Consider the following 27761-nt stretch of genomic DNA (forward strand, 5'->3'; position numbering starts at 1 on the left):
CGTCTTTTGAAAAAAAGATTCTGAGAGCCCACTATTTTGGAAATAGAAATGAAACTGTTCAGCACCCCTTTCTCTTTTTCACCTGATGATTTGGCATTGTCATTCCAGTTAGAAGTCACAGATTTCCACAATACAGCTTTGCTCAATGCTAAATGTGTCATGGTGGTCCCATTCATTACAACAAAAAACATCTCCCACGTTGCACAAAAATGCCGCCCAGATCATGTGCATGTCTGGGCCTACTTACCCTTCTGAGCAGCTGTTCCTAGTAATCAAAATAAGAATCAAGGAATAATCTTTCCTTCAGGATGTGACAATGAAGAGTATCCTCTTTATTAATGCTGTGAACTCCTTGATGCCCAATATATTTCTGCTCTTGGTCTGGAGAAGTCAAATTTCAGAAGGCCAATACACTTACTCAGTTTCTTCACTTGTTTAGCTTCCTATTCCCCTGATGTGGCATAAAATTTCTCCATAGCACTTAAGAGTATGTCAGTCATTTTGTAAGGTGCAGGTGGCAGATCAAAAGGCTCGCAGTGCCACATGGTGGTGCACCTGATTGTTCAAAGTAAGTGACAACACTATGTAGAGCAGAGTGTGCAAGAGCTGGAACGGCCTGCACTACAGGCTAGTCTTCTTTTAGGAAACTATCTCTGGCACTCTTGAACAGAAGTAATCAAATCTGCAAATGTCATAGAGGTACATGATGTCACCATAAGTGGCATGTGTAAATGCCCATGACATCACAGAATATTTTCAACTATGCTGGCAAATTCCAACAACATTTTTAACTGGGGCAAGGTAGTATGGACTCATTATTTCATCCCTTTTCTTAAGCTGTTTCTATCTTTGAACAACTAATGTTTGGATTCCAGTAATCAATCTGTCAAATGTTGTGACTCTCCAACATTTGTACATCAAACTGAATATATGTCTCTCCCCCCCCACCCCCACCCACACCCCCAGAAAGGTCTATATTATTATCTTCCAAAGTATGCCCATCACCTACTAAAAAAACCTGTATACATACAACAAATGACCCATTAGCTTTACAGGTGAAAGTAGAATATTGCTAAGACATTCTCTTACAGGAAAAAATTAAAGCAATTGTTTGAAATGCATGAGAAAAGTATTACTAATGAGAAAAAATATGATATTTGTTATAGTGAATTAAAAAACTATTAACTAGTAATTGAAGCTTGCCTTAACCAAAATGTTGGTTTAAACACCATAGTGCTTCACTAGGCACTGTCACATCGAAAGTTAATTGACGGACACAACCCGTTGAAGAACCTATATATGAAGATTGACTCTAAATCATGATGCAACTTGGTATTTTTCCTCACATAAGTCCTACCAAGTGAGGACTGCACCCTCAATCTATGGGTTTGTAGGCTGGCACTTAACAACTACTGGGTCTATGTTCAGTGGTACATCAGTTATACTCAAGTAACAAATAATGGGTTTTCAATCAATTAAATCCTGTATCTGCAGCACTGTTCCATCAAATAGAATGGTATTATTAATATAAAATGTGAAGTTCAAAGCACTTTTATGACTAATTACGCTGCTCTAATATATTTACAACTAACATGAATTTTTGTACAAAACTACTGTTGTGCAAAGTTAGCTTGCCATATTAATTTATATTCATAAAAGAATCCTACATATTTCACACATGATTTGACACAAAGTTAATGGAGTGCTGAGGATATTAAGTTACTGCAATATTTGGGGTGGTAGAACAATCTACAGAAAATGTGCCATGGATGCTTTGTTTTACTGCAGGTATGCCATAATTTTTTATCACGTAACTTGAATGAGGGAGATCACAATGAAGATAAATATAATTATAGAACCTTGCTTTTCTTTTTATTTTTTGTTTCCTTTGTCAATAGTGTCCAATCATTCTTAATATGAGAGAAATATGCTCCTAATAATAAGAGAAACTAAATGTAGAATAATTTACTGAACCTGATAAGAAAATATGTGCTGTTACTGAAAGTGACATGCCATAACCATCAAAAACAAGCAGTTCTTTTCCATGGAAAAGGTACCCATGTGTCCAAAGCAAACTGCTCCATGTGAAATCAGATTAAGGTAATTTCCTTCCAACATCGTGAATGGAAACATATTTTGAGAATAGCCACATGACTACCTCTTTTATCTCTTGGGCAGAAACGTCATCAAGGCAGTTTTAGGTGGAAGGCGGTTTGAACATAGGTAGCACAGAATACCAACAGAGGTCTGTTCTGCATTTACGGCACTGCCAATCTCAGCAAGAGATTCGGGTAACCATTACCAAACAGTCTGTGTAGTTCACTTTACATTGTGTTGTGTGTTCCTCGCTGCTTTCTTTTCTTATTTCAAAATGAGTGAAGAAGATACTCAAGGTCCATCATGGGGTTCTGGTGCTACTTCTACAACCCTACAAATAATCAGCGATTGTTACCATCACGATGTGACAGCTTCACTTTTAGAGAAGCATAAACCACAAATGTAGGTTGCTGGCCATGTAAGAGGCAGGTGGGACTTATTCCCCTGAATTGCTCCTTCTCCCACGGTGGATTAAGTCCTCATTTGTTCATGCTAGTGGCCAGCTTATGTTGAAGTGGCTCAAAATGGCTCTGAGCACTATGGGACTTAACATCTATGGTCATCAGTCCCCCAGAACTTAGAACTACTTAAACCTAACTAACCTAAGGACAGCACACAACACCCAGCCATCACGAGGCAGAGAAAATCCCTGACCCCGCCGGGAATCGAACCCGGGAACCCGGGCGTGGGAAGCGAGAACGCTACCGCACGACCACGAGATGCGGGCTATATGTTGAAGTGTCTACACTATATCACAGTTTACTGTTTTCTGAATTCACTAACTTTTCTTCTCAGTGATACTCTATTGATCTTTTTATCAGCAAAGAAGTGAGTCTCTGTTATTGTATACACTAAAACTTGTCTGTTGAGTTGTCATGTAGTAACATACCAACATACATCACCATGACTTGTTATTTGTAAACACTGGTGCGTAACCTGGATAATTATGAATTATTCTGAGAGCTGGGTATTTTTGCTGGACAGACTGTAATGCACTAAGTGAGCTGGGAGAGGAGAAACTGGCTTCTTGTGATGTCTCCATCAGAGAGCTCGCAATTTTTTTTTTGCTACATTGTTATACTTTTAAAGTCTAATATAGCTTGTTGTAAGATATCTCCAGTCCAACGGGTAAAATTTTACCGAAGAACACTGGCAGAGCAGAACTTTAAGAGGGTTCACCTCATTTGACATCAAGCATTCAACTCTATTCAGTGACAGGAGGCTTGTTACAACCTGAGAGTGGAGTAATGTGGCTGCAAAAATTTGACAGTGAATGTTGACCATTACAGCTACTAGGGGTAGAAAGGCTACTGATGTCACGCTCAAACTGCCAAAAATTACTGACAACTGTTAACTAAAGCCAATAACAATGTAAGACGATACTACAGAGAAACTTAATTTGTTTATTAATTATTACACAATGGTATGCAAACATTATTACTTCAATATTAACTAAAACAACCATGAAACAAATTATTTCTGAATGTTTGTGAAGATGTGCACAAACTGTTATTCAAAGTATGGAGAGTTCATAAAGTTAGAAAATGCCACAGCAGTTGTCCTTGTTAATATATACACATAAGGTTGAGTTTTAACCAACACTAATGTGGAAAGCAATGAGCAATGCTCCGTATGTCCTTGTATTAAGTGACACATCAGTGTCACATCTCATAGTACTTTCTTCCAAATTTACTATGATTAGCAATGTTACGTTTTTATATGTTGAATGTTGCAACTAGTGTTTGGACTTTTCATGGGCACATGCAGAGGATGTGCAAAATGAATGTGACATCCTAAATCTAGTCCATGTCATTTGTATGGTAGTCTATCTGTAATCTTTGTAAAAGCCACTTACTTGTTTGTTTTTATGCATAACTAGGCTGCAGAAAGCAATGAAGCCTATGTTGAATAGTAAGTGGGCAGAAACAGACTAATAATGTGCTGCATCGTTTGCTCTTAATCTCAACTTCCCCCATAGCTCTATTTCATCCAATGTAGTTTGTACAGTGTAGTGAGTGTAGAAGTCAGTATTCCTGTAGTGGATTCTACATGAGAGGCAGGTTACATCTTGACAACCTCTCATTTTGTTAAAATGTACTCTCATATTGTATGAGAGTGCTTTTAATACAATACACAAGTCTTATGGTAGTTAAAGTCTGATGATACTACAACTAAAGCCAATGATTTCTTTCCACACAGACATATACAATCAGGTTTAAGTTAATTTGAGATTTTTACTTAAAATGAATGTAACTAATCCAAGATTTTAAAACAAATTAACAAAAATATTTATTTCATTCCACATCCAAATCCGTGTTTCTTGGCCATCAGAGAAGTGACGCCAACCACAGATCATCAATTCATGACATATAACATCTAATGCTATGACCCCATGTTTTGCAAAAATCTTAAAGGGGTTTTGTCAATGTTGGTAGATTTGTACACAATGCAACAGAGGTAAGTGTTTATCAGGAACTTTTCAGCTTTTAATACTACAAGGATCAAGCACTAAATAGTTAATCATGACTCATTTGCTGAAAAAATAACTAATTATCAGTGCCATCTTTCCATGGTACAGTGGCCCATGAAGTATCACAGTTGATGAGATAATAAAGTGAGACTTAAGAGGAGAGCCAACACCTCTTCCACATATATTACCAACTAATTACATCCATTACTGGTAATGTTACTGCTGTGATTGTATTACTTCTTTAAAAAAGAAAACCACCATCTTCAGTCACAAATATTGATTTTTATTGCAATACATAATGCATTTTGAGCCCTGGGAAAGGGGGGGGGGGGCTCAACTTCAGCCCCCAAGGGCTTGAAATGCATAATTTATTGGAATAAAAATCACAATTTGTGACTGAAGGTAGTTTGTTCTCTTTCATATTAACATTAATAACCACAACTGGGGGAGATGTACCTTTAATGTACTTTTCTGAAGAATGTGACTATCTTAATTGTTATTGTGGTCTTCAATCCAGAGACCGGTTTGATGTAGCTCTCCATGTGCACTACTCTATCCTGTGCAAGCTTCTTCATCTCCAAGTAACTATTGCATCCTACATCCTTCTGAATCTGCTTAGTGTATTCATCTCCTGGTCTCCCTCTACGATTTTTACCATCCATGCAGCCCTCCAATACAAACTTGGTGATCCCTTGATGCCTCAAAACATGTCCTGCCAACTGATCCCTTCTTCTAGTCAACTTGTGCCACAAATTCCTCTTCTCCCCAATTCTATTCAGTACCTTCTCATTAGTTACGTGATCTACCCATCTAATCTTCAGCATTCTTCTGTAGCACCACATTTTGAAAGCTTCTACTCTCTTCTTGTCTAAACTATTTATCATCCATGTTTTACATCCATACATGGCTACACTCCATACAAATACTTTTAGGAAAGACTTCCTGACACTTAAATCTATACTCAATGTTAACAAATTTCTCTTCTTCAGGAAACACTTTTCTTGCCATTGCCAGTCTACATTTTATATCCTCTCCACTTTTACCATCATCAGTTATTTTGCTCCCTAAATAGCAAAACTCATCTACTACTTTAAATGTCTGATTTCCTTATCTATTTCCCTCAGCATCGCCTGATGTAATTAGACTACATTTTACTATCCTTGTTTTGCTTTTGTTGATTTTCATCTTATATACTCCCGTGAAGACCATCCATTCCATTCAACTGGTCTTCCAGATCCTTTGCTGTCTGACAGAATTACAATGTCATCAGCAAACTTCAAAGTTTTTATTTCTTCTCCATGGATTTTAATTCCTACTCCAAATTTTTCTTATATATCTTAATTACAATGACAATACTCTCAAACTCTCTGTTACTCATTATGGAACCATCATACACAAGGGCCAACCTGCTGTAGAGCTGAAAACATGTAATATAGCTCTGAAGTATAAAAAATCTTTTTGGCTCTCTGGCAAAGTGTCACACTACAGATCCAAAGGTCTTAGTTTTGACTCCCAGTCAGTTCTACGAGTTGTGTATCATTTTTCACTTCTTTCAGCTCTAGCAATGTTTGTTAATGCGAAAGATGCCAAGTTGTACAGCAATTCAGAACCCACATTAAATTGCAAGTCCCCTTGTAACTGGCTGAGTAAATCGTGCCATATACATACAAAAATCCTCAAATAATTGCCTTTAGTTGGACCACATTATACAAAGTAGAAGGAATGTGAGCAAAATTACTTGTAACTCTTAACTAATTCCAATCTGCTTATAAGATATAATGACTATGGATTTCATTAAATATACGTAAAGAAACAGATTATGAACATAGTGTGCACTTTCTTACCTCTTGCACTGTTAGTGTACTGCATGCACTATTTTCAACTCTGTGAGCTGTAGTCTGAGTGGAGAGACTGTCTTTTTTAGCTACTCCAACAATTGGTTGTGCAATGGTACTTCTTGTCACTTCATAACTGAAGCTTCTGTTAGTTTTATTTATTTCAGTACTTGGCTGAGCAAATACCGTTCTTGTCAAATTGGGAGCAAGTCCTGCTTTATCAAATTTATTTCCATCAGATGGTAGAATGCACTTTCGGAAAAATGGCTGGCTCATGCACCATCCTATGGCCAATGCTGTACTCTATAAGAAACAAAACACAATGCATTATTACATGATAAAATTAAGAGTTTATTCTCCTGTATAAATTTAATTTTACTCCATTTCCACATTAGATAAGCTACTCCATCTTCCGGTTGCTTATCTCTTCCTTCCACAGCGAATCACATTCACGATCTTATAAATGTATTTTGGATTAACTGAAGCATTCAATACCACTTCACCAATTAAAAAACTGTCAACTTACAACCTAACCTAAACCTTGGACTACACAACAGATCAGTATGGCAGCACAGCTAAGATTTTGTATTCACAACCAAACTTAGCTTCCAATGTAAACAGACCTGAGACTATGCTACAGATCAGTCTGTCACCACAACTTACATAGCCTCATAAGAAATACTGTCACTGTGCTGTTCTCTGTCCGTCTGCACACACACAACAAGAAATGCCACATCATTACGTTACAGGATGAAGCCGACATCCTGTGCACGAAGGTTCAGTTCACCCTGTATTTTTACCAATTATTTGAAATTCCCTAATGGAGTGTGCTGCAGGATTTGTCAAATCAACATCCACTTTCATATTATGAGTGCCTCTGAGAAGTTTTCATTTCCGCTGTAAGGGAAGATGACAAGTCTTATCTTGTTCCGATTTACTTAGTTCTCTTCTCTCACAAGAACTATACTTTCAACCACAGCACAGAGTGGTTGGGTTGGAAAAGGGGGAACAGAGTGTTTGGTATGTTACAGAGTACATCTGCTTGCTCAGTGTGAGGGGTGAGGACTTTGGGTAGGCATTACTAACACCATGTTTCCCAACAGTACCAGTTGCATGTCAGCTATCATTCCTTTTTGGCCACAACAAAGCCCTGGCTAATTGTCTAGAGGTCAGAACTTGTATAGTAGTATGGGCATTACTGTGTTGCCTGCTTTCAATATGAAAGGCAAAGCAGGTCTAGTCACGGTGTGTGCCTGTAACCACTAACCACCTTGTCAGTTGTATAATGGTGAACGAGTGTGGGGCGATATATTGCACATAACCTAATGAGGGCATCTTCAGACTATGCTGTTATTGTCATCTTCTGCATTTAGGTTTTGAATGTCCCGTATTGCCATTTGATCTCTGTAGATACAGCCACTGTACCACAGCTGCCACCAATGCTGCAGGACAGAGTGCCAACACAGTAACTGCCACCCACTATTCCAATGGCACTAGTGAAGATACATGCATTCATCAATACAGATACCATCCAGATCACTAGCAACCCAATGGGCTGGTTATAAGGGGTAGGTATCTAACTGCTTTCACATATACAGATATGGGCTTCGGCATAGGTGACACTGATGATAATATCTAGGTAGCACTCCCTTCAAAAAGAGCAAATTCCACTAGCAACCAGATGTTCACTCTACAACCTCTGATGTTGAACCTGCATTAGAGCATCAGCACTGCCTGTGCCCAGCATCATACAATAACATCAGAATCTGCTACACAGAGATACACTAGATCGTTTATCAGAAGCCTACTGGTATCACTGATGAGTATAGCAACAACTGCACATACTATGGCCTTGGCTGTTACTCGGAGTCTCCTTGGAGTGGATTAGTCTTCATTTACAAGACTTCATTTATTGCACTAGTTATTATTAGGCACTCTGTTTTTCACAGATTATTTGACAGCCTATGGCAGTTCATTAATTACAGAACTTCAGATTTGTCGTAGTTTGGCTGCACCAAGTACTTACATTCCTGTTGGGTATATAAATTAGAGTCAACCCTAATACTAAAACCATCAACGATATGAAACTTGTCCTACATAACTACCACACATGATCTATTACATGCCAACCACATTATAGATGGTGATTCAGCTAAGCTGATCAGCTCCAGTATTTCAGGAACCATTTAATAGTTTTTAGTTTTGTTTTCACCTAGATGAATTGTGAGGAGGTCCTCATTAAAAAATATGCAGTTTCTTTGCATAAATATATTTATTACAGAGACATCAATATTAACTTCACTTTTTATAATGAAAATCCTAATATTGTAATTCTAAGAGAGACAAGCTCAATGGTATTTTACCCTTCAAAATCTGATTACCAGTTTTGGAGCAATTAAAACATTTAGAACTTAAGATTTGACTGTTTTGAACATTAAATCGATTGCTGTTTCATGTGGAAGTTGGTAACTTTGTACCCAAATAAGGAAAAACATCATGCTAGATATGGAAGAAACAGACTGTTTGCACCACTACAATACCTGTGTAAAAGCAGCACAAAAGAAATATCACTTTCATTCTGTATATGCTGTTCACATGTGTTGAGTGTTGGTTGTTTGGAGGGGGGGGGGGAGGGGGGGAAGCCTTTCAAAAACCAAGAGAAACTGGATATACTACTACTTTAATGCAGATGGAACACAATGCAAACAGTTAAGTTGTATGTGCAAAGATATCCAGACTGACAGTGACTGACAAGAACGACAATTCAGCGAATGTGCAAAAAGCTTATGTTGGAAGGGCACTGGAATATTAGGCAGAGGGTAAGGAGAAAACAAAATGTTCCAGCATCTGTTGCTCATAATCCACATCTTAGGTGAAAATATATTGCGAGTGCCTCCGGAGTAAGTCAGACTAGTGTTTGCATTTTGCACCCACACAGCTTCCATCTGTATCACGAGTCACTTTATCAGCAGATTAAGCAACAAGGCTGCAGAGAACACACAGAATTCTGTAAGTAGTTGAGAACCCATGCTGGCCGAGGCAGGTTCAACATCAGAGGTTGTAGAGTGAACATCTGGTTCTAGGAAAGCATTCAGCCAGCTCTATTCTGGTCAATGGATAGGACATGTGGGTGTTATCAGATGGCCAGCTCATTTGCCACATTTGACACCATCAGACTTTTTTCTCTGTGGTAAACTCAAAGATTATGCCCATGCACATGTTCTGATGATCTAACAGGATTTAAAACACAAAACTGTAGCAGCACATGCAATGATGTCAAAGGAATCTCATCTGTCTGTCTACGAGTCCTCACACCAGAAACAACAATGTTAATTGCAGTAGATGGTCAGCATTAAAAAAACTTCATGATATAAATGGAATTTTAGAGAAGAGTTTATGACCAAGTTGTTTTGTGATACCCTTTCTGCTACTGTTGCTGATGTAATTCTGCAATGTGAGTATGTATCTTTACATCAAATTCATGAAACAAAGTTCTTATTTACCAATCTTTATAACTCAGTCCCCTGTATTACAAATCTATGTAATTTTTGACATGCATCTTTCTTTTAAAGCTCTGGCAGGAACAAAAGCCAAAATGTCACCATAGTTAACTAGCAAACCATCCTTACATGATACGGTCTTTGCATTCCCATTCATGTGTCAGTCGAATCATCATAGCCTAGTGTTATTAGTATCAGTTTTAAATCAAACTTTTCTCCACTATTCCAATTTTTTAAGTAGTCTCATTTAGATACATCAAGCCAAAGCACCCCATCAGCCTGACATGACAGTTCCGTATAACAATGCGAACTTCTTCATGAGGTAACAACTGGTTTCCAGTGCAAAACAGAAATATCCTAAGTTCCAAATATTGTAATTTCTCCAAAACTACTAATCAGATTCTGAAGAGTGAAGTGTCACTGAATTCATCATTTAGAACTACGAGACTAGCAGCAGAAATTAATATATTTCTACCCGAAAAAGCAAAGTTGATACCAATATCCCCAACATAGTTATGCAGAGAGAATATGCACCCTTTAGTGAAGACATTTATCATAATTCATTCGGGGAAAATAGAATTATGGTATCTTTAACAGTTCAAGAAACAACTGGGAAGAATAGCTTAGCTGTATCGCCTTGTATACTAGCAAACATAATCTTGTTCAGTTCACTATGATAGTCATAACAACCCCCAGTCTGTTGGTACGAATGAGAGGGATAGTCCCACAGTTGCAGGAATTTCACTTCAGAGAAAGATAAGAAATTGCTCAGTAGCCTCGATTTCGGTTGTGTGTTCCACCAGGTACCATTTCTAATGATCTTGCTGCCAACAGTTAACTCCTTTCTTCGAACATGTGGAAATTTGGATTCTTTCCTCACTTCTTTTCTGCCACTCTGAAGTGTTACTAACACATTGTGATTGTCATCTATGACCATTCAAATTAGTGACTGTTGAGATGCAATGTGTATACAGGTAGCGTTCATAAAGTATTTCGAGTGATTTCACTGTGAAGTGACCGTGTGTTGCAGTGCATTTGGATCATTTGGGCTAGACTCTGAAAGGGAAGGAGGAAGAGAGGAGGATGCACCAGGTTCACAATGCACCCCAAGTCAGTCTGGTCTGAGCAGTGGTTGTGTCAGCGTCTTTTTCATTCAGTGAAACTCATCTCCGAGACCGTGTCTTCATCTGTAATGGAGTAAATGATTGAACAATGGTATGTGATCAAGTTCTGTGCCAAACTTGGCAAGAGTTATACTGATACAAATCAACTGATTCAGCAAGCCTTCTCTCTTTTAACTGCATTGCAGATCTAGATTTAAATTGACAGTGCAGCTGTCATCAGCACACTGATCAAATGCCATGTCACAGTTGTCAACAATTACAGATCCACAATTACATACTGTTACAAGTAGTGATGTAGACTGAACGTAATTATAATGACACATTTTCCAATCTAACTCAGGCATGTACAAGCATTAGTCCAATTTGACAGATGACATTACAACCGATACAGACCACCTTTCTGCCCTGGCTTTGTAATTATATCTTGAATAATTTTTTTTTTTCGACAACACTTGTGTTACTTTATGAACACACACTGAGCCTAATCAGTGATTTTAACACTCAACTGATTCTAGTAATAGCATTACCATTTTCATTAAGAACAACATAAAACAACTTGCTCTATGAAACAGATACTATTCTTCAGCACTTACTTCAGATAAAACTATGTTTCAACTAATTCTATCAGCCATTTAATCTGAATTACTTGGTGGATCTCATGATAGTATCTTCACCACCATTATTACTGTTACCATGTCTTAGTGAGAATGCCACACAACTTGAAGTTTGCAATAGAGTTTCACACACTTCTCAAACACTGTTTTATACTTGCCTTCATTAGAGTTGGTCACGAGACGTCCAAATTTTAGTCAGCCACAATTTTTTTGCATCCTTCCTTCAGTGATACTCCGCCACCTCTCCAATCTACAAAATTACCTAGTCCATCTTTATGCTGCACTGACTACCAATCTCTTGCCACATAGGTCATATTTTGTGGAAGATCCAGGTGCAAGACTGTCCTATACATCTATTCAGCACATCTTACTGCGGCCCCATCACAGGCACATCTTATCCTATCAGAGGCAGTGTCACCTGTGGAATCAGTCTTATCACATAACAGTACTCCTGTAACTTATGACAGTATTTCATGTGGACAATACCACCAAACAGCTGTCCAGCCAAGTTAATAACCAGAGCCAAACCGTGGCTGAGGACAGAGTTGAGCATTCAATGACAGAAAATGCTGCTCAGAACTTGCTTTGATTTCAATGACTGTTTCTCAACCTAAGCCATTTCGATCGTCTCCTAACACCAGCTTTTCTGAATTACATAGATGGGGATTGTCTTTGCAACTTATCCTTCAATCCTCTAAACCCCCAATCTCCCTGTCCCACACAGACCCCTGCCCAGTAACTGTAACTTCACTCAACCTGCACTCATTCTCTCCTCTTTGGATTTTTCCATCTTCCTGTTCTACACTGCCTGACAAAAGGAGTTAAGCACACAGAAGACATGGTCTGATATCAATGTAACTTCTTATTCATACATACTATAAGCAGGTATGTAAATGATTTAAAGTTGCAGTTCTCTGTGATAGGTAGAACAGCCACTGGAGTGCATTAGTGTTGTTCATGTTTACTATTGTTACCATGCCTTGTAGGATAAATAAGGAGAGTGAACAGCATCAGACTTAGCGACCACTGAAGGACACGGAGATGCCACGTGCGCCTGTGAGATGGCATTATCAGCACCTGATAAGAATCTGATAGGGACCTCATTGTGTGTTGCCATTTGGCCAGCTGGTCAAATCGTGCAGTATCCAGATGTGTGGGGCATTCAGGTGTGACAGCATCCCAATGTTGAATTGCATGGGAATGTCGGATTGCACGGGAATACGACGGAAGGCATACGCATCGTCAAGATCCCAGTCGATCATGTCTCGGCACCACATGGTAGGATCACCATATTGTGCATGGAGCACATCACGACCCCTTCACACTGTGCCTACCACCCGAGAACACATAATGGACTCCCTGAAATATTCCATCATCCCCCACCACTGGTTGGAGGCTAGTGGCAGCTAGACTAGGGAATTACTCACACAGGCTGCCAATAACACCACAAAAATGGCCATGTTTTGAATGGTGCTGTGGCCGGCAAGTATGGATGCTGATGAATGGCACTGTATTGTGTTCAGCAAAAAATTGCAGTAGTGTAGTATGCTGGATAATCCTTGGCAAGTATAGTGGCAACCTAGCAAGAGGTCCAGTCTTCAATGTTTTGGACAGGCACAGTACTTTTACTCCTGGTGTCACAGTGTAGAGAGACTGAGTGTGATTTAGGTCATGGCTGGTAGTGACTGAAGGAAGTCAAATGGCACAATGCTATGTCACGGAGGGTACACAGTCTTCACGTGTCACCTCTCATGTGACAGTATCTCGGTGTCATTTTTCAACACGACAATACTTATCTGTACGTGAGACGTGTTTCCACAAATTGCTGGCATGATAAGGTGCTCACATGGGCAGCAAGATCCCCAGACCAACCCTGATGAAACATGTAACAGACATCAACTCTGATCCAGTGCCAGTACCAAGGACAGCATGAACCAGTTACAAAAGTTGTGGGCAGACTTGGCTCAGGAGAAGATACTATGGCTTTATTATACCCTTTCCAATGAATTAGTGCATGCATCCAGGCCAGATGGAGTTCAGTGACATACTGATAGGTGGGCTCATACTGTCAAGTTCTTTGAAGTTTCATTTCTTTCTCCCTTTCCGGGTGCTTAACCTCCCCCCGCCAGACAGTGTTCTTCCCTAGCACTGAACACAGCTCCATTTCCTTGCATCGACGCAAGCTCACGAGTGCACTGATCACGGCAAATGTATGTTATGAGTGGAATTAGGAACAAAAACTGCGATCTTCAGGTTGAAGACTGGTTTGATGCACCTTTTTTTCCATTTTCTACCCTGTTAAGCCTTTGCATAATTATTGCAACCTACATCCAGTTTAACCAGCTTACTGCAATCAAACATAGGTCTTCCTCTACAAATTTTACTCCATAACCAAACTGTCTATTCTTTGGTGCCTCAGAATATACCAAATCAACCGATCTCTTCTTTTCGCCAAGTTGTGATGTAATACTATCTTTTCCGCAGTTCAATTCAGTACTTTATCATTAGTTATGTGAGTGATTCATCCTATCTTCATTATTCTTTGGCAGCACTATATTTCACAAGCTTCTATTATTTTCATGCCTATATTGCTTACTGCCTACTTTTCACTTCCATATAGGGCCATGCTATATACGGACAAACATTATCAAACAGCACTTCCTAATAATTTTTTCTTTCTCAGAAATGCTTTTCTTTCGACAGTCATTCCACATTTTATATCCTCTTTACTTCAGCGCCATCATCAGTTATTTTTCTGCCCAAATGGCAAAGCTCATCCATGACTTTTAGTGTGTCATTTCCTAATCTAATACCCTCAGCATCACCCTGTTTAATTCAACTCAACTCCATTACCTTTGTTTTAATTTTGTCGACATTCTCTTTATAAACTCTTTTCAAGTCACTATCAATTCTGTTCGACTGATTACCAGGTCCTTTGCTGTCTCTGACAGAATTAAAATGTCACTGGTAATCTCAACTGAAGCCTATTCCCTTTCAAATATTTCCTTGGGTTCCTTTATTTCTTTCTCAACATAAATGTTGTGAAACACAGGGGATGGGCTACAGCTCTCTCTCACCATCATCTCAGTTACTGCCTCCCTTTCTTGTCCTTCGGCTCTTAAAATTATAGTCTGGTTTCTGTACACGTTGAAAATAACCTTTTGCTGTCAGTATTTCATCCCAGTTAGCTTCTGCATTTCAAAAAATTTATTCCCGTCAACACTGTCAAAAGTGTTCTTTTTTTCTTTCTTCCTTTAAAAAAAAAAAAAATTCTCCAAATGATGTAAAGGCAGATTTGCATTACTTCCTTCTGTCTTTTAAGTCAAGTCACAGGGTTGGTATTGCCCTGTGTGTCCTAACATGACTCTGGAACCCAAACCTATCTCCAATGTTGCCTTCCACTTGCTTTACATTTTACCATAAATAATTTCTTGTAATAGTTCGCAGTCATGGCTTACTCAACTGATGGTTCTGAAATATTCACAACTGGCAGCACCTAACATTCTTGGAACTGGGATTATTACATTCTCCTTTATGTTCTGAGGTTATTTCACCTGTCTCATATATCTTGCAGACTAGACACAATAATATAGCCATGGCTGGCTGTCCAAGAATGTCAGTAATTCAGAAGGCATATTATCTACTCCAAGGAAGTTGTTCCGACTTAGGTCTTCCAGTGCTCTGTCAAGTTCTCCTATCAGTACATGTCCCATCACTTCATCTATGTCCTCTTGTCTCCCATAATACCAACTTGAAGTTACTTTCCTTTGAACAGTTCAATATATTTGATTCACATTTCAGCCTTCCCTTCTTTGCTTAGTACTGGCTTTCCATTTGAGCTCTTTATATAGATACAGGTCCTTTTCTTTTCTCCAAAGGTTTCCACCATTTTCCTATTGGTGACCTCTATCATTCCCACAGTCACACATACATCGACAGCTTTGCATTTCTCCTCTAGCCATTCCTGGTTCACTATTTTTCATTACTTGCCAACCTCATGCCTTAGATGTCAATTCCTCTTCCCAGCTATTTAATATTTTCTCCTTTTGTACAAAAAATTCAGTATGTTTGTGTGTTACACAAGAATTTCTACTGGCCATTGGATTTTGCCTAGTTGACTTCCTGCTTTCATTATTTTCTTTAACTTGTACTGTATTCACTCACCTGTTCCAGCCAATTGTTGCTTAATTCTCTTTTTGAATCTTTTAGAAACCTCTAGTTCTTTTAGTTTATCCCAGACCTATCTCCTGAATTTCCCAAGTATATTCTTCAGTTTTAATCTGGAGTTCATAAACAAGAGCTATGGACTCAGTCCATGTCTGTTTGAGGAAAATTTCTGAAGTTAAAAAAAAGTCTGATTTCTAATTCTCTTTCCTACCATTATGTAATCTACTGGCAGCATTCTGGTGTCTCCAGGATTCTTTCACATATACAACCTTCTTTCATGCCAATCCCTCCCCCCCCCCCCCCCTCCCTTCCTACCTTCCCCAGTATTTAATTCCAGTCCCTCATCACAAATAAAAGTTCATCTCCCTTAACTGTCTGAAGATCTTATCTCATTACATATTTTTCCCAAAATCATCATCTGTGGAATTAGCAGGCACATAAACTTATACTACTGTTGTGAGTGTTGGGTTCTAGTCTATGTCCGTAATTGTAACACATTCCCTATTCATATTGGTTCCACATATTCTTATTTTCTAGTCCTGTATTACCACTACTATATTTTTTGCTGATTATCATGTACTCATCCATTCAAAAAGGGTCAATGGAAGTGTGTGATTTCACCCGTCTGCTCTGACCCTTGACATAATAGTGTTGTGGTGTGTGACGTCACTACGGCACGGAGTTTTTGAGTTGGTTGTGTTTGTAGATGTTGTGTTGTTATATTTGATGGTGCCCTCTGGAGGTGAAGGTGGACATGCTGAGTTTAACATGTGGTATTGGGTTCATTTGAGTTGTCGTTGTCATCATGCTAACGTGGTTCTGAGTTTATGTTTTTGTTGCTATAACGAGTGTTGAGGAAGTGTTTCCAGTGAGTTATTAAGGTTTGTTTTGTTTATGTGTTTGGCACTTTTCTTGGGCCTGATTAGTTTGGTGTTTGTTGTGGGGAAAGAACTCTAATTTTATTATTGCTTTTTTTGTTAGGTACAGATAAGGCAGTTACGTTCATGAGTGTATTGCTACGTTTTGAGATAGGTGATGGTACAATGACTATCATACAGCTTCTGCAGATTTTGGTCACCATGGACATGTGGCGCTGTGTGTGTGTGTGTGTGTGTGTGTGTGTGTGTGTGTGTGTGTGTGTGTGTCTCTCAGAGGCGTTTGTTGGTAAGTAATATTTGTTTTGGTTTTATTCTATAGTAATTATGATGTTTTGTGTGTTGTATATTTATGGAAAGTCAGTTGTGTTTTAATTGATGTTGCGAATATGGGGTGTTTGGGTTTTTGAGTTGGTTTTGGTTCCACTTTTCAGAGTTGTAGTTGTTGGTTTTTTGGTATTGGAAGCTGTGGTTGAGCTGTATACATCAAAGGAAGTTTCCAATTCCACTTTTTGGGACTGTAGGTGCTTTTTTTTAATTTTTTTTTTTAATCTGTGGCCGAGCTATATACGTCGAGGAAACTGTCCAATTCCTGTTGGTGTAGTGGAATTTAGTAATTTAATTTTTTTATATTATTTGTTTTGAGATTGTGCCGTGTTTTTTCACTGGTGTATATTTAGCTTGTCCCTGCCCTAAACGCCCAATTTTCCATGGGTGTCCCATTAAGTTTCATTTTATTTTTGGAGTGAGTCATCATTATGTCATTTTTATTATTGTTCGCATTTATTGGTGTGTGTATGTAGTGACATCATTGTAGTCAATTTGTATAAGCTGGAAGTAGCCATTTCCGCCATATTGATGGCATCATGGGTCAAAGAAGATTGGACACTTCTGTAATGCCCTCAAAACTATGGTTCTTCCAGCCACTATACTTAATTAATACCCACTTAAAAATAATTGCATTTTGATCTCACTCTCAATGTATACACGATAGTTGACAGTGGGGTCATTCCATGTCAAGTGTCCCAGTTTAGAACATCCTCCCAGTACAGCCATCTCCAATTTTGATGAAATTTGTACAGTATATACCTGAGGGCACTACATGAACTTATGCAAAGTTTCAGGCTCACCTGTAACTTAGCTGAGGTGCTAGAGCCACTTTTGTGAAGACCACTTTTACAGAGACCAGAAAGTCGTGAAGAAATCTTCAAGTTTGGCATTCCACTGTTCCTAATGTAAAAGAGCTAGACTCTTTCTTCTGGGTATAGTGGTACAACTTCTTGTGCTTTACACACAAATGATGGAAGTAGAGTTCAGAAAGCAATGCATTTGGCATAATCTAAGTTCAAAGAGGGCATCAAATCACGTCACGAGAAATTTGTCCCATACTTTAACGAGGCATAAGTAGTGGAGAAAGTGTGTTATGTCCCTAGTCTTTTGCCAAACTACTGTCTGTCTGGGTGTTTAGTACATCACACATTTTGGTCTGGCTTGTGTGTTTAATTTCTGTGCTACCATCCTGTAAATTTGCTAAAAAACATGAATGTATCAAAATATATCTGCATTCAAAGTCATGTGTCTCAAAATGGACACCTACCACATTACATTCATTAACACCCCTCAACAGAGTATATTTCATTCTATTAGAAAACTCATTTTCATTTTGGTGTCTCTTTGGGTAAGGTGCAAAAATTGCACCTTAAATTTGAAATTTTGTTGATTATGTCTGCAGTGTTTAAATATCCATTTTGCTTTTTATTTGGTGATTTTAAACCTTTGTGACAGGTTCATTGCTAAATTTAACCATTTAACTGTACTCGTGACTGCTACATAATTTTTGTGAAGCTGAATGCTTATTAATTTTATTTCTTTACTTTATTTAGGACTCGACAATTTGATTTTTGTGCCTGAAGCACATCAAGTTGTCGCTAAAATGGAAAAACAAGAGGGTGATTCCACATCAAATCATCCAGAAATTTTAGGAAATGACACCCATCATCACGCAAATCCTTGAAATTTTGTGTAATTCAAGTTTATCTATATATTTTCACATTTCCAAAATATAACTATTGAAAGTCAATTACTTTTTCACTTATGGTAAAAAGAAGTTGTATAGATTCAGGAATTAAGGCTTTCATAGATGAGCTACTTTATAATTTAAAAATGCAACAGTTCCTACAGTTTTTGCAGTGGAAGCTTGATTCCCCCCCTCCCCCCCTAAAGAGGAAAGTTTATATTTTTATAGTCATGCTTCTTGTAGGGAATATATACCATATACATCTCAGAAAAAATTGTAAATAATTTCTTTTAAACAAAATCCATGCATGGACATTATAATTTTTTAAAGGTAGAACCCCCTCATATATACCTTTTGAAAATTTACAATATTATTATAAATATTCCATTACGCCACACAAAAAGAATCAGTTTGTAGAAACAATGGGAAGTGTGAAAAACAACGTTACAGTACAAGAAATATTAAAGTTGCTAATTCATGACTACCATGCCACCACTGAATTGCTGAATTTGGCTACACTGAATTTCCCTAGGAAACAATAATATCTGAGAACACTGTTTTATTGCCACTACATGTATTGCATCATCCGGTTCCTTTTGTTTTGGGTCATGTATTCATTGAGCATGCAGTTCTGAGCTCTTGTACTGAGTTGTACCCAGAGTCAAGTACTGAGTCGTACCCAGAGTCAAGTACTGGTTAAAAATTCAATTGTTGCAGTTTTTAAGTATTCATTCCAAACCGAAAGTCCCCAATGTTACAATAACAATGTGAAATACTTTTGTAATGAAACAATGGGACAGAATTATTTTTCATTATTTAATTACTTTTTAGGTTATACCAATCATCTTTTGAATTATTTACGACAAATATTGTTTTTATGACTGAAGCAGTATGGAAAGTTCAAGCAGGCAGTGTTTTCTTGGAAAATATCTGCAAGATATGTGTGACAATGTCCTGACTTGTGTGAATGAACTGACTAGTGAAGAACAAGAACTTTTATTATGACGAAGCAATAGACATTCATTCTTTGATTTAAGTGTTTCATGTGTGTGTGTTAAACACAAGGACAGGTACCTGCGGAGATACTTTCTACGTAAGAAAATTTGCTGTGATCCCTTCAAGTGCCATAAACGATCTGTTTCGTCTGGATTGCATGAAATTAATTTAGAAAAGGCAAATACCTGCATAATGAGAGGCTTTAGCGTTATTCCTGGGGAGAAAATGTGCCCAACCTGTATAAAACTTATTAATGAAAAACAAGCAAGTGACGACTCATCACCAGACTATATAAATGACAGTAATGTAAAGGTGCAGGCTCCAGAAAAATCTGTGCTAAATACTAGCTTAACTAGCTTCAGAGTATCTCCTGCAAAGCTGCATTCAGTTGCTCAGCATAGTCTGTAAGCAACAGCCAAATAAAAACTGGAATCTGCAGCTGGGGCTTTGAAAACTAAAATTTCACATACATATGAATTTGAGCTGGCTGCTAATGCAAGCACTATCCCTGACAGTGGTTTAATAGAACTAGAAGAAAAGGTAAAACATCATGATGAACTCATGGACAAAATCAAACAGAAAATTGAATATGCAAATAATGGTGAAAAAATTCAGTTACTTACTCTTGTGCTGCCAACTTGGCCTGAACAAAAAGTCAGTTCCAAATTTCAGGTTTCTGAATATTTGGTATGACAAGCAAGGGATCTTTTAATGGAGAAGAGTTGGTTGGTTTAAAAGAGGGGGGAAGGGACCAAACTGCTAGGTCATCAGACCCTTGTTCCCATTAAAATAATTTCATAAGGTTGGGAGTAAAACAATCGAGACATACAAAACACACCTGGAAGAAAAGAGAAAACCACAAGAATGACAGAAGGGCAACAAACACTAAAGTGGACAAAATCGTACAAGGAAACCACAGAGAGACGCAAGAAACATGTAGAAGAGATCAAAACAAGAGAGCAGATTACCATGGCTGGCTGACCATGAGAATAAACAGGAGAAGCCAGACACTCTGCAAAACATTACAACCTCCACCCTAAAAGCACTAGGGTGGAGAAAACAGAGGGACCAAGGACATGTGCTAAAACTTAGATCAAAGGATAAAATCCACCCTCACGAATAAAATGTAAAACTAAAGCTTCTGTTGAGGCATTGTCACCCAACACCGAAAGTAGAGTGCTGGGAAAGTTAAAAGTCCGCCGCAGAGTGGCTAAAAGTGGGCAGTCCAGCATGAAGTGGACAACCGTCATTTGTGAGCCACAGTCACACCGAGGTGGGTCCTCGCGACGGAGGAGGCAATCATGTGTTAGCCACGTATGGCCAATGCGGAGCTGGCAGAGGACAAGTGATTTCACGTGAGAGGACCGCATCGGAGACTTCCACACATTCATAGTCTCCTTAATGATTGTATTGTGTGTACTGTTATGGCATTCCATCTCCCAAAGCCGAAAAATCCTGTGGCCGAAGACAGAACGCAGGCCAGTTATGGGGATGCCAATCTGCAGAAGCGGTTTCCGTGTAGCCTGTTTGGCGAGCCTGTTGATAAGTTCATTTCCTGGGATTCCGACGTGGCCTGGGGTCCACACACACACCACTGAATGACAGGACCGTTCCAGGGCATAGATGGACTACTGAATGGATGCTACCACAGGATGACGAGGGTAGCACTGGTCGATAGCTTGTAGGCTGCTCAAGGAGCCATCTGCAGGAGTGCTGTTCAGTATGTCCTCCATGAATATACACAAAGCCTATGTGACCACCAGCCACTGAACTGTCGGTGTAAACCACTTCATGGCCCAGGTACATGTCGAGAATCGAGAGGAAGACAGTGGAGTGCCGCAGGGTTAATGGAGTCCTTGGGGCCACGTGAAGGTCCAGGCGAAGCTTTGGCCAAGGTTTACACCATGGAGGTGTAAGTGAATGGACCTCAAGTGGAGGTGGTAAAGGGAAGGACTCCAGTTCAGACAGAAGGGACTGGACGCGAACCACTACCGTAAGCCCTGACCCGGGCCGCCGATGCGGGAGATGAACTGCAGTGGTTGGGAGAATGAGACGATAATTCGGATGCTCAGGAGAACTATGAATGTGTGCAACGTAACTGACCAGCACTTGTGCACGCCTGACTGTCAATGGAGGGACTCCGGCCTCCACCAGGATGCTGGTCACTGGACTCATCCTAAAAGCTCCTGTCGCTAGGCAAACACCACAGTGGTGCACTGGGTCGAGTAAACACAACGCTGGGGCTGCCGCTGAACCATAAAACAGGCTCCCATAATCAAGGCAGGATTGAAAGGTGTAGAGTGATCTGCACCCCAGTTGGTGTTGCTCAGGCGGCAGAGGGCATTGAGGTGCTGCCAGCACTTCCGCTTAAGTTGACGAAGGTGAGGAAGCCAAGTCAATCGGACATCAAAAACCAGTCCTAAGAATTGATATGTCTCCACTACAGTGAGTGGATCATCATTAAGGAAACGTTCTGGTTCCGGATGAACGGTACGACGCCGACAGAAGTGCACGACACACAACTTTGCAGCTGAAAACTGGAAGCTGTGGGCTACAGCCCATGACTGTAGCCTTGAAGATAGTTCCCTGTAGGCGTCACTCAGCAACACCAGTACTGGAGGAGCAGTACGAAATGCAGACGTCGTCTGCATACAGAGAAGGTGAGATGGACGGCTCTACAGTTGCTGCTGGACCATTAATGGCCACTAAAAATAGAGATACACTCAATACAGAGTCCTGGAGGACCCCATTCTCCTGGATATGGGGGGCACTAGGGGGCACCAACTTGGACACAGAAAGTATGGAGCGATAAGAAGTTTTGGATAAAAATCGGGAGTGGGCCCTGGAGACCCCACTGATACCATGTGGCAAGGATATGATGTCACCAGGTAATCTTGTGTGCTTTACGTAAGTCAAAAAAGACGGCAACCAGATGTTGGCATCTGGAAAAGCCTGTTCGGATGGCAGACTTAGGGACACAAGATTATCATTGGTAGAGCGACCCAGATGGAAGCGCCGTGACATGGAACCAGTAGGCCACGTGACTCCAGGACCCAAACCAAGCACTGACACGCCATATGTTCCAGCAGCTTACGAAGAAGGTTGGTGAGGCTGATGGGCCAGTAGCTATACACATCAAGTGGGTTTTCATCGGATTTGAGCACTGGAATGATAGTGCTCTCCTGCCATTGTGAAGGAAAGATGCCATTGCACCAGATCTGGTTGATGATGATGATGATGATGATGATGATGATGTGTCACTTGTAGTCAGATGAGAGATGTTTAATCATCTGACTGTTGATCCAAGCTGGTCCAGAAGCTGTGTTGGGGCAATGTGCAGGGGCGCTGAGGAGTTCTCACTCTGTAAATGGGGTGTTACAGGGTTCACTGTGACATTTAGTGAATGAGAGGACTTTCCTTTCCATCCGCCATTTGAGGGTGAGAAAGGCTGGGGGGTTGTTCTCTGACACAGAGGCTCATGCATAGTTCTCAGCAAAGTGCTCGACTACCCCGTTTGCATCGGTAGATAACATTCCATTGATGTTAATGCCAGGGACACCTGCTGGGATCTGGTACCCAGAAAGACGTCTGATCTTCATCCAGACTTGGGAAGGTGACGTATGGCACCCAATGGTCAACACGTACCTCTCCCAACACTCCTGTTTCCGTCTTTTTATAAGTTGGCGAACACGGGCATGGAGCTGCTTAAAGGCTATTAGGTGCTGTAGGGAAGGGTGCTGCTTACGTCACTGTAGAGATCATCGATGCTCTTTAATTGCCTCAGAAACTTCCGGCGACCAACAAGGGACTGTCTTTCGCTGGGGGCACGAGGGATCACGTTTCTGCCGCAGACACGATCATTGTATTGACCTACTCAATGACAACATCAATGGCACCATGTGGGGAAGATTCAGAAGTGACAGCAGAGGTGAAGGCTTCCCAGTCTGCCTTGTTTAAAGCCCATCTGGGTAGGCGTCCGTGGGCGTGATGCCGGGGCAGTGACAGGAAGATGGGGAAGTAGTTACTACCATAATGATCATCATGTACTCTCCAGAGGATAGATGGGAGAAGGCCAGGACTACAAACCGAGAGATCAATGGCCAAACATGTGCCATGTGCCTCACTGAAAAGTGTGGGGGCACCTGTATTTAAGAGGCAGCGGTCAAGTTGTGACAGTTAATTTTTGACCTCCCTACCTTGGCCGTAAGCATGGTGCCACCCCACAAGGGGTTATGCACATTAAAATCTCCAAAAAGTAGGAAAGATTTAGGGAGTTGATCAATCAGTGCAGCCAATACGTTCAGGGGTACTGTACCATCTGGCGGAAGATATACGTTGCAGACAGTTATTTCCTGTGTCATCCTTATTGTGACAGCCACCGTAAGAGGGTTTTGAAGGGGCACAGGTTCACTACATACTGAGTTCAGGACAGCTGCAAACTCCACCTGACACTATTAAAGTCGCTACAGTTCCTGCAATAACCCTTACAGCAGGTTCCCTGGAGGGTAATGCAGAAAGCAGGTGTAAAGCTTAACAGTTGCTGCTGTAGCTCAGCAAGGTGGTGGAAAAAACTGCCGCAATTCCACTGGAGGATTATATGATTGTGAGACTGAGATGGCATGAAATACTCCATGAGGCAGTCTACGCCTCAGGGTCACCTGCTGCCACTGGATAAGTACCTGTGCGATCACTTGCTGCTCCTTAGGTTTGTCCAGCTGGGAGAGCTTCACCGAGTCAGTCTCAGGGACTGAAGTAGGTTTTAGGAACAGGGAGGGAAGTGTCCCCCACCAATGGGCAGATGGAGTCTGACGGCTCTGAGAGCCAACTGTGCATGGCAGAAAGCAAGATGGTAGTACTGTTGTCGTAGCAACAGTGTAGGTTGGCGTCATATGCACAAGATGTAGCCACTCATATTTTCTCTTTGTTTCAGTGTAGGTCAGTTGGTCCAGGGTCATGTATTCCACTGTTTTTCTTTCTTTCTGAAGAATCCTGCAGTCTGGCAAGTAAGGCAAATGGTGCTCTCTGCAGCTGACAGAGGGGGGAGGTGGGGCACAGGGAGTATTGGGATGTGGAGGCACAATCCTGACAGGTGACACTGGAAGTACAGCGGGAAGACATGTGGCCAAACTTCCAGCACTTAAACCACCGCATCAGGGGAGGGATATATGGCTTTACATCACAGCGGTAGACCATCACCTTGACCTTCTCGGGTAATGTGTCACCCTCGAAGGCAAAGATGAAGGCACAGGTGGCAACCTGATTATCCCTCTGACACCAGTGGATGCGCCAGACAAAATGGACACCTTGCCGCTCTAAAATGGGCGCACAGCTCATGGTCAGGCTACAGAAGAAGGTCCCTGTGAAATATGATACCCTGGACCATATTTAAGCTCTTATGGGGCGTGATGGAAACAGAAACATCGTAGCAGGCCATGGAGACCCCACTCTCATAATGTGGCAAGGACATGATGTCGCTAGGTCACGTCGTAAGCTTTTCGTAAATAAAAAACGACGGCAACCAGGTGTTTGCATGTGGAAAAGGCAGTTCGGATGGCAGACTCAAGGGACACAAGATTATCAGTGGTAGAGCGACCCTAGCGGAAACCTCCCTGGCATGGAGCCAGTAGGCCACGTGACTCCAGGACCCAACACAACTGCTGGCTCACCATAAGTTCTAGCAGCTTACAAAGAACATTGGTGAGGCTGATGGGCCAATAGCTATTCACATCAAGTGGGTTTTTACTGGTTTTGAGCACTGGGTTGATGGTGCTCTCCCGCCTGTGCAATGGAAAGACACCATCGAACCAGATTCAGTTGAAGAGGACGAGGAGATATTGCTTGTAGTCGGATGAAAGATGTTTAAGCATCTGACTGTGGATCCAATCTGGTCCATTAGCTGTGTCAAGGCAAACTGCAAGGTCGCTGAGGAGCTCTCACTCTGTAAATGGGGCGTTATAAGGTTCTTTGTGGCGTGTAGTGAACGAGGGGATCTTTCCTTCCATCTGCCGTTTGAGGTTGCGAAAGGCTGGGGGTAATTTGCTGATGCAGAGGCTCGAGCATAGTGCTCGGCAATCATGTTTCCTTCGGTAGCATTTATGGTAATGCCGGGGACACCTGTTGGGGTCTGGTACCCAAAAACACGTCCGTTCTTTGTTCCGACTTGGGAAGGTGACATATGGCACCCAATGGTTGAGACATACCTCTCCCAACGCTCCTGTTTCCGTCTTATTATAAGGTGGCGAACGCAGGCACAGAGCAATTTAAGATCTTTTAAGTGCTCTAGGGAAGGGTGCCGCTTATGTCACTGTAGAGCCCCTGCGCTCCTTAATGGCTTCAGCAATTTCCAGTGACCACCAAGGTACTGACTTTCACCGCGGGCACCCTAAGGAACAAGAGACTGCGGTTTCCACTGCAGAAACGATCTTTCGAGTGACCAGCTCAACCACCATATTGATGGTACCATGTGGGGGAGATTCAACGGAGACGGCAGAGGTGAAAGCTTCCCAGTCTGCCTTGTTTATAGCCCATCTGGGTAGGCGGCCATGGGCATGATGCTGCGGGGAGTGACAGGAAGATGGGGAAGTGGTCACTACCACACAAGCCATCATGGGCTCTCCAGTGGACAGATGGGAGAGGTCCTGGGCTGCAAAGTGATAAATCAATGGCCAAGTAAATACCATGAGCCTCACTGAGATGTGTGGCGAACCCAGTATTCAGGAGGTAGAGGTCAAGTTGAGACAGTAAATTTTTGGTACCTCTACCTCGGCCAGTAAGCACGGTGCCACCCTGCAAGGGGTTATGGGTGTTAAAATCTCCCTAAAGTAGGAAAGGTGTAGGGAGTTGTTGAATCAGTGTAGCCAATACGTTCAGGGGTACTGCATCATCTGGAGGGAGATATACGTTGCAGACAGTTAGTTCCTGCATCGTCCGTATCCTGACAGCCACAGCTTCGAGAGGCATCTGAAGGGGGCACAGGTTCACTACATACAGAGTTCAGGACATAGACGCACACTCCACCCGACACGCTATGGTTCTTGTAATATCCCCTATAGCGTGGGGGGCAGGGGCCCACATTGACGGGAACCAGGTTTCCTGGAGGGCAATGCAGAAAGCAGGTGTGAAGCTTAACAGTTGCTGTAGCTCAGCCAGGTGGTGGAAAAAACCGTCACAATTCCACTGGAGTATGACATTATTGTGATACTGGGAAGGCATGAAACACTCAATGAGGCAGTCTGCACTTCAGGATCACCTGCTGCTACCTGATGAGTACCTGTGCAATCAACATTCTTTTTGTCTAAGGGCCCAGCGAGATCTAGGTCCTCAGCAGACACAACAATCACCACTTCATCCTCAGATGCAGGGCTTGTAGGTAGCAGTTGTGTGGGTGCCATCGCAGTGCCTTGGTTCTTGCGGGTCTTTTCCTTTTTTTAGTTTCTCTCGCTGCTCCTTAGGTTTTTCGGGCAAGGAAAGGCTTCACTGGTTCAGTCTCAGGGACTGAGGAGGACTGTGAAGCCCTACGACCAGCTACCTGTGTGTGCGCTTCAGCCACTGGCGGGTACCCGCTTTGCCACTGGTAGTATCCTGGGAAGGGAGTGAGCCAAGGGACCACTTCACAGCAAGAGGAGCTGAAGAAGACTTACACTTCTCCAGCTGCGAAGGTGGGACTAATGTCCCCGATGGTGGGAGTAGCTCGCGAAGTAGGTGTGCAGGAGCAACAGGGAGGGAAGTGCCCCCACCATCAATGGGGCAGGTGTAGTTTTACAGCTCTGAGACCCGACTGGAATTGGCGGAACTGATGGGGCAATAACTGTTCTTGTAGCGGCGGCATAGGAAGATGTCATAGGCACAGGGTGCAGCATTCAAATTTCCTCTTAGCCTCAGTGTAGGTCAGTCGTACAGGGTCTTGTATTCCATAATTTTCCTCTCTTTCTGTAAAATCCTGTGCAGTTGACATAGATGAGAGGCGGGGCACAGGGAATATTGAGATGTGAAGGTCTGTCCATTATCTCGACAGGTGACGCCGGAAGTACAGCGGGAAAACATACTGCCGAACTTCCGGCACTTAA

General features: G+C 41.3%; 1 protein-coding gene across 1 annotated transcript in view; it reads right to left on the reverse strand.

The window, feature by feature from the left end:
* LOC126183605 (uncharacterized) overlaps window positions 1-27761 on the reverse strand; it is a 46797-nt gene that overhangs the window by 8721 nt on the left and 10315 nt on the right. Inside the window, exon 2 of the mRNA XM_049925716.1 lies at window positions 6412-6705. Within this exon, the coding sequence (XP_049781673.1) occupies window positions 6412-6705 (294 nt within the window). The remainder of the gene's footprint in view (window positions 1-6411; window positions 6706-27761) is intronic.

This window comes from Schistocerca cancellata, chromosome 4 (genome assembly GCF_023864275.1).
Source record: "Schistocerca cancellata isolate TAMUIC-IGC-003103 chromosome 4, iqSchCanc2.1, whole genome shotgun sequence".
Lineage (NCBI taxonomy): Eukaryota > Metazoa > Arthropoda > Insecta > Orthoptera > Acrididae > Schistocerca > Schistocerca cancellata.